Source organism: Bos indicus, chromosome X, assembly GCF_029378745.1.
Source record: "Bos indicus isolate NIAB-ARS_2022 breed Sahiwal x Tharparkar chromosome X, NIAB-ARS_B.indTharparkar_mat_pri_1.0, whole genome shotgun sequence".
NCBI classification, from domain to species: Eukaryota; Metazoa; Chordata; class Mammalia; order Artiodactyla; family Bovidae; genus Bos; species Bos indicus.
In genome coordinates, this window is record NC_091789.1 from 8,252,122 (window position 1) to 8,260,407 (window position 8,286).

Below are 8,286 nucleotides of genomic sequence, written 5' to 3' on the forward strand. Positions count from 1 at the left end.
TACAGTGATCACAAAGATTGTTAAAATATGTAATGCATTTGGAATCGTGCCTAGCACAAAGTAGAAGTGCTATATTACTTTTAACTGCTGCTATTGCTGACCCAGATAATCACGATGGTGTGATCACTGACCTAGAGCCAGACATCCTGGAATGTGAAGTCAAGTGGGCCTTAGAGAACAAAGCTAGTGGAGGTGACAGAATTCCAGTTGAGCTATTCCAAATCCTGAAAGATGATGCTGTGAAAGTGCTGCACTCAATATGCCAGCAAATTTGGAAAACTCAGCAGTGGCCACAGGACTGGAAAAGGTCAGTTTTCATTCCAGTCCCAAATAAAGGCAATGCCAAAGAATGCTCAAACTACCGCACAATTGCACTCATCTCACACGCTAGTAAAGTAATGCTCAAAATTCTCCAAGCCAGGCTTCAGCAATATGTGAACCATGAACTTCCAGATGTTCAAGCTGGTTTTAGAAAAGGCAGAGGAACCAGAGATCAAATTGCCAACATCCGCTGGATCATGGAAACAGCAAGAGAGTTCCAGAAAAGCATCTATTTTTGCTTTATTGACTATGCCAAAGCCTTTGACTGGGTGGATCACAATAAACTGTAGAAAATTCTGAAAGAGATGGAAATACCAGACCACCTGATCTGCCTCTTGAGAAATTTGTATGCAGGTCAGGAAGCAACAGTTAGAACTGGACATGGAACAACAGACTGGTTCCAAATAGGAAAAGGAGTACGTCAAGGCTGTATATCGTCACCCTGCTTATTTAACTTAGATGCAGAGTACATCATGAGAAACACTGGACTGGAAGAAACACAAGCTGGAATCAAGATTGCCGGGAGAAATATCAATAACCTCAGATATGCAGATGACACCACCCTTATGGCAGAAAGTGAAGAAAAACCTAAAGAGCCTCATGATGAACATGAATGTGAAAAAGTTGGCTTAAAGCTCAGCATTCAGAAAACGAAGATCATGGCATCTGGTCCCATCACTTCATGGGAAATAGATGGGAAACAGTGGAAATAGTGTCAGACTTTATTTTTCTGGGCTCCAAAATCACTACAGATGGTGATTGCAGCCATGAAATTAAAAGATGCTTACTCCTTGGAAGGAAAGTTATGACCAACCTAGATAGCATATTCAAAAGCAGAGACATTACTTTGCCAACAATGGTTCGTCTAGTCAAGGCTATGGTTTTTCCAGTAGTCATGTATGGATGTGAGAGTTGGACTGTGAAGAAGGCTGAGTGCTGAAGAATTGATGCTTTTGAACTGTGGTGTTGGAGAAGACTCTTGAGAGTCCCTTGGACTGCAAGGAGATCCAACCAGTCCATTCTGAAGGAGATCAGCCCTGGGATTTCTTTGGAAGGAATGATGCTAAAGCTGAAACTCCAGTACTTTGGCCACCTCATGTGAAGAGTTGACTCATTGGAAAAGACTCTGATGCTGGGAGGGATTGGGGGCAGGAGGAGAAGGGAACGACAGAGGATGACATGGCTGAATGGCATCACTGACTCGATAGACATGAGTCTCAGTGAACTCCGGGTGTTAGTGATGGACAGAGAGGCCTGGCGTGCTGCGATTCATGGGGTCGCAAAGTGTTGGACACGCCTGAGCGACTGATCTGATCTGATCTGATCGCTGATGTTGTTGTCATAGTTATATATGATTGTTAAACATATTTTTGTGCCGCATTTGTTAACATTTCTCAAAACTAAGCTTGACAAAGGCTGAATTAAACAAGAACTTCAGTGCCACCTGTATATTGATGACGCCCAGGTTTCTATCTTTAGCCCTGATTTTTTCTGACCTTTAAGACCTAACGCTCCGATCGCCTACTGGACATTTTTATATGGATGCCCTGCAAACACCTCAGAAATATCTTAAAAATCCCAAATCTGTACCTCCATTTTTATTTCCTATTGGCACTACCATCCCCTTGTCAGCCATGCTAGAAATCTTGAAATCAACTTTATTTCCTCTTTCTTCCTCATCCTTCACATCCAATCACTAAATCCTACTTGTCCCATTTCATAAGTGGCCCTCCACTTCCATCTCTTAATTTCTGGAATAAGCCGTGCCCTTTCGATATGCTGCTACTTTTACCTAACCCTTGCTTCTCTGCTTAGCAGATTTCTGTTTTTAAATGTCACTCTTCCACCTCCCCACTTCCCCACCCAACAGCCACCAACCGGTGGAACTTTCCCCACCTAACCTGAACAAAAGAACTTGTTCTGTTACCTTGTCCCAGAGCACTTTGTAACTTTATTACAGAACTTATCACTTTGTACTTTGTGCTTGCTTCTGTAGCCTCAGCTCACGTCCTTCTCTCCCACTAGGCTGTGAACTGCTTAAGAGTAGATGCCATGTGTGAGTTATCCCATCTCCTGACACTTGATCAGCGTCCGGCACATAGTAGGGGTTCACACTGTTTCAGTGAATTTAACCAACTCAGAAAGTCTAAAATTAACACGTTTTTTTTCTCTTTGTACAGACATTAGTACTGAAGAGCAGCTAAGGCTCCTACAAGAGGAGAAGCTTTGCAAAATCTGTATGGATAGAAATATTGCTGTCGTCTTTATTCCTTGTGGACATCTGGTCACTTGTAAACAGTGTGCTGAAGCAGTTGACAAGTGTCCCATGTGCTACACAGCCATTACTTTGAGGCAAAAAATTTTCATGTCGTAATCTAACTACAGTAGGCATCTTATGTTCTTATTACCCTGATTGAATGTGTGATGTGAACCAACTTGAAGAAATCAGCATTGAATTCCATTAGCATTTGCTGCCAAGTAGGAAGAAAGTGTAAACTGCAATGTTATAGTTGGCAGTCTAAAATTTGAATTTCTGGATTTTTCAGGATGTTAACTGTATTAGCTGTTCTGTTTTTCTCCCACTGTTATTTAATTGAAACCCTAGACTAAGAAGCATCATATTGTAACTGATCACAATGTGTGTTTTATAGTACACTGACTTAGTTTTCTAAATGTAAGTGAATTAATCAGTTGAATTTTTCATTCATTTTGGATAGGCTTAACAAATAGAGCATTCTGTATGAATGGAGATTAGAGTTAATCTTCCCAATCACATAATTTGTTTTGTGTGAAAAAGGAATGAACTGTTTCACACTGATGGAAAGATGGAAATGATTTTTAGATGTTTGTGTTTTAGGATTTTGTCCATTTTCTTTTAAATTATACACATGTACTTGGGTGGATGATTTTTTTTTAATGATTTTGCCATTGTTAAAAGGGTATTTAATGATTGACTACCTTTTAGCCTACATGTACTGACATAAAAAGACATGAGAGGTATATTAAGTGTAAAATCAAATGGCAAAACACTATGTGTAGAATGAGCCAAGTGAAGGTGTGTCTATTTTATATACATATAGAACAGAAGATTGGAAAGATAGGCACCAAACTGTTAAATGTGGTTTCTCTTGAAAGGGGGTGGGGGGATGGGTCCCAGAGGGGCTTTATAAGGGCCTTTCACTTTCTACTTTTTTCATTTTGTTCTGTTTGAATTTTTTATAAGTATTATTACTTTTGTAATCAAAATTTTTAGAAAGTATTTTGCTGATTTAAAGGCTTAGGCATGTTCAAACGCCTGCAAAACTACTTATTGCTCAGCTTTAGTTTTCCTAATCCAAGAAGGCAGGGCAGTTAACCTTTTTGGTGCCAATGTGAAATTTAAATGTTTATATGTTTTTCCTGCTTCGTGGATAAAAAATATTTCTGAGTGGTAGTTTTCTGACAGGTAGACCATGTCTTCTCTTGTTTAAAAATAAATATTCCTGATTTTGTAAAATGAAATATAAAATATGTCTCAGATCTTCCAATTAATTAGTAAGGATTCATCTTTAATCCTTGCTAGTTTAAGCCTGCCTAAGTCACTTTACTAAAAGATCTTTGTTAACCCAGTATTTTAAACATCTGTCAGCTTATGTAGGTAAAAGTAGAAGCATGTTTGTACACTGCTCGTAGTTATAGTAACAGCTTTCCATGTTGAGATTCTCGTATCTTGTATCTTAAAGTTTCATGTGAATTTTTACCGTTAGGATGCTTAAGATGTATATAGGATAAAATGTCAAGTCTTCACCTAAGTTTTTTGTTTTCTTGTCTAGTAATAGTAGCAGATACTTCTGGAATGTTTTCCCAAGATCCTTAAAAACTTCTTGGAAATTGTAAAATACTGACAAGAAAAGAAGAATAGTTTTTTGAATATTAAAGAGAAAATAAAGCTTGAGTAAGAATCAATATAGGTTAAAAAGATAAAAGTCTAAAAATGCTTCATAGAACACCCAGGCAAAGATCCTCACAACAACCTGTTGTAGAGGTGAGTGAGGCATTTTACTGTAGAGAAAAGGTTGGGAGTAAAACTGTCAGAAGTTATATTTTTGTTGTATTTTCTAAGAGAAAAGTATTGTTATGTTCTCTTAACCTCTGTTAATTACTACTTTGATATTCATTTAAAGCATTGCAGATTTAAATGAGAATCTTTATTTTTTTAATTAAAAAAAAATTTTTTTTTATTTTTATTTTTTCCACTGGTGTCTGGCTACAAACCATTCTTAGTGCCCACAGTTCTGAGCACTGAGTGTAGAAATAGCCGCTTCCTCTCTGCCCCAACGGCACGGGCCGCACCCGTGGTGCCGGCAAGTCCGGCATCTGCAGGGCAGTAAGAGTCTTTAAAGTCAAATAATGACCACCCTGTTTTGTTGTACTATGTAAATCCTCAGTTCTTTACTTTTGCACTTTCTTCCAGTTAGATTTAGTTATGTATTCATTAAAAGTTAAATTTTATATGTATAATCTAAGCTTTAAATTTCAACTTAAATTACAAGGGGAGAAAAGTGTTAAAGGTTTAAAAATGTGTTTTCCAGGACACGTCAGCTCCAAGTCAGGTAGTTGGTTCAATCTAGTTGTTGTCCAAGGACTGAATTGTTTTAACATAAGGTTTTCCAGTTCTGGGAGCCTCAGTTCTTTAAAACTCTTTTAAAATTTGTATGTTTAGATTTAAGCAAGACCTTTTTACTCCCCATCAGTTGTGAGATTTAATGCATGAAGCTGATGTGGCTAACAAGTTTATTTTAAGAATTCTTTAGAAATGCTGTTACTTCAGGTTCTTAAATCACTCAACGCTCCAACTTCTAATCAAATTTTTAAAGACTTACCAATGTTTGCCTGTGTTTGCACTATAAAAAGCACTGGATCCTTCCCATCTATTTGTGCAAAGAATGATCACTTGCAAGGTCAAAAATATAGCCAGATCCAAATCTCTGCCTCCCCCTTCCCAAAATAGTTCTCAGTATCTCCATGTAGACTTCCTTTTCTGTATAAAGTTCACTCTAAGATTTCAAAGGCACCGCCTGTTTTACTACATTTTAGTCATGTGAAGAGTCAAGTTGTTTTGTAATAAATAATTGTCTTTATTCATAATAATCTGGTGTGCTAATCAAAAGCCTTGTCTTAATTTTTGAGAAATGAGTTTAGTGTTTATAAAGTAAATTCCAGTTTGTTAAGTAATGGCTTTGTATTACCTTTCCTGCTAGATTTTTGTTTATTTTCCCTTGGGTTAGGGGCTAAGATGGAGTAGGATGGGGGTAGTGAATGTATGTGATGTGATTTGGCCTTGTGTATTACAATCCTTTGTTGTTTTATCACTTAAATGTTGGTAGTTTTCTTCCTGGTTTTCATTTTAGTGGATAAAATTGGTATTTTGAACTCTGAATGGAGACTACCACCACAGCATTAGTTCCACATATTGAACCCTTTAGACTGAAATGATTGTTTTATTTCCTGATTACCCAGTTGGTTGAATATGGGGGAAAAGGGGTGGAGGGGTTGGAGAAATAGGATAGGTTGTATATCGTTTCTATTAGAGAAAGAAGAAAATGGGACTGAATATTTGACAGATATGGTTTTTAGCCACATCTGGCTTAGAAAAGAAGAAAAGAGGTAACCATTTCTTCATCTGTGAAATGCAAATAGTACCTGTCTTAAAAAATTATAAGAGTTGAGGAGACCGTATGTGTAAAATACTTGTTATAAATGTTAATTCCCTTCCTAACACTTTTTTACCTTCCATGGATTTGCCTTGACTCTGGAAATTAGGGCTAAAACTTAGATAATAACTCTTTCACTGACTCTTAATTCATCTTTTTTGTTTGTCGTAGTTAAGATGCAAATTGCAGTACACAAGTAGGTCAAATCCTTAAAAATATTTAAATTCCTTTTTTAAAAACTTGAAACAATATTCTTACCAAAGTTAGTTGAGTTTTTCTAATAGAAACAATTGGCTTAGTCCCACTTTTATAGTCAGTTTCAGTTTGACTTACAAACTTAGCACAATGTGAATTTCACTTGCAGCACAACAGAATCATAGGATGTCAGAGCTAGAAGTGACCTTAGAGAGTATCTAATTCATTCCCCTTGTTTTAAGATGAACCATCTGAGGCTCAATGGTGAAATGATGTGTTCAAAGCTATATAACTAATCAGTGATAGCCCAGGCTGGGACATAGTTTGACGGTGAAAAACTTCAAGCTACCTCTCCAGGGAGGTCTCAAATGTTTATTTTTTCAACTATTCTTTATTCTATACCATAACATTCACTACATATTAAATGACACTTTAATACAGTAGGACAATCTTAAATACATATGGCTTCAAATTGTACAATGTTGCATTAATGTTTCGGGGGTAAGATTCTTATTTGAAGTCTAAAGTTTGCAGAAATGCATATAGATTTTTTTTCATTTACTACATTCTTCTTGTGTAGCATTAATTGTGTATCATTTAAAATTACTATGTAAGTATATTTTGTCATTCTGTCTATACTTAGCAACAGATTTGCATTTTTATTTGATGTAACAATTGCTTTAATGTAATTTTTGTTAGAAGATTTTGCATTACCTTTATACTTTATATCTAACCTGACAGAATGACTGATTCTTATGTCATTGTAATAGTGTTGTAAATAATCACGTGAAATGTGTGAGATAGAGTACTATATTTGTAAATATAATTTTATGGCTGTTTTCATTTAGTAGAAACTTTTCCATCAGTATGGAAAACTAAGAAAATTGCTTTCTACTGTATAATCTGGCAGTTATCATAGATTAAAGCTTATTTTTCTGTGAATAAAAACTTATCCAATAAAGCACTATTCTTTAAAATGATATCTTATTACTTTATATTTGTTTCACTTCCTCAGAAAAAAATAAAATAGCTCTCTTAAAAATATTAATACTAAAATGCAACTTCCCAAATATATCCTATGCCATTATTGCGCCAGACATTAAGGTATATATCAAGTCATGTGATATTAAGAAAAAAAAGACATCTGCTTTCACATTAGTTTATAGAATTCTATAAGTACATGAAAAGTTTATTTTTAGTTTTGTGTAAAAATATGAAACTCCCTCTCCACAAAGATTGGCCTGGTTGACTCAAGAGATAACTATAGTCACCTTAACAAGGCTTGAATAAGCAAGAGACCTAAAAAGCCACTGCCCCTTTGAGGCAGGCAGCAGAGAAGGATTTTGTGAGTCTACAGAAGCAGCTGCCCAGAGTTTCAGAAACTGCAAGCAAATCTGGTGGGATAAAAAGTAAGGGAATTGCAATTATCCTTCAATAAAAAATAATTAGAAAAAAAGTGAGGAAATAAAGGCTTCTCAAAGGGAGAGGGAAATTTAGAAAAGGGCATTTCAAGTGCTATTTCCCCTACCCCTGAGTTGTATTTCAGGCCTAGTCTGAGACATTACTTTGCCAACAAAGGTCCGTCTAGTCAAGGCTATGGTTTTTCCAGTAATCATGTATGGATGTGAGAGTTGGACTGTGAAGAAGGCTGAGCGCCGAAGAATTGATGCTTTTGAACTGTGGTGCTGGAGAAGACTCTTGAGAGTCCCTTGGACTGCAAGGAGATCCAACCAGTCCATTCTGACGGAGATCAGCCCAGGGATTTCTTTGGAAGGAATGATGCTAAAGCTGAAACTCCAGTACTCTGGCCACCTTATGCGAAGAGTTGACTCATTGGAAAAGACTCTGATGCTGGGAGGGATTGGGAGCAGGAGGAGAAGGGGACACCAGAGGATGAGATGGCTGGATGGCATCACTGACTCGATGGACTTGAGTCTGAGTGAACTCCGGGAGTTTGTGATGGACAGGGAGGCCTGGCGGGCTGCGATTCGTGGGGTCGCAAAGAGTTGGACATGACTGAGCGACTGAACTGATCTGAACTGAACTGTATTGTTTAGTTGCTAAGCTAAGCTGTGTC

At 37.0% G+C, this 8,286-nt stretch overlaps 1 protein-coding gene and 1 non-coding gene across 7 annotated transcripts in view; one reads left to right on the forward strand and one right to left on the reverse strand.

The window, feature by feature from the left end:
• XIAP (X-linked inhibitor of apoptosis) overlaps window positions 1-7,189 on the forward strand; it is a 40,053-nt gene extending 32,864 nt beyond the window's left edge. For all 6 annotated transcript variants that reach the window (XM_070783957.1, XM_070783955.1, XM_070783953.1 and 3 more), the window contains one exon: window positions 2,502-7,189. In XM_070783957.1, the coding sequence (XP_070640058.1) occupies window positions 2,502-2,695 (194 nt within the window). In that variant the 3' untranslated portion in view covers window positions 2,696-7,189. The remainder of the gene's footprint in view (window positions 1-2,501) is intronic.
• Window positions 4,558-4,678, reverse strand: LOC139181802 (small nucleolar RNA SNORA43). Its single transcript, XR_011565541.1, has one exon. It is a non-coding gene; the product is annotated as a small nucleolar RNA SNORA43 (small nucleolar RNA).
• Window positions 7,190-8,286: the final 1,097 nt, after the last annotated feature.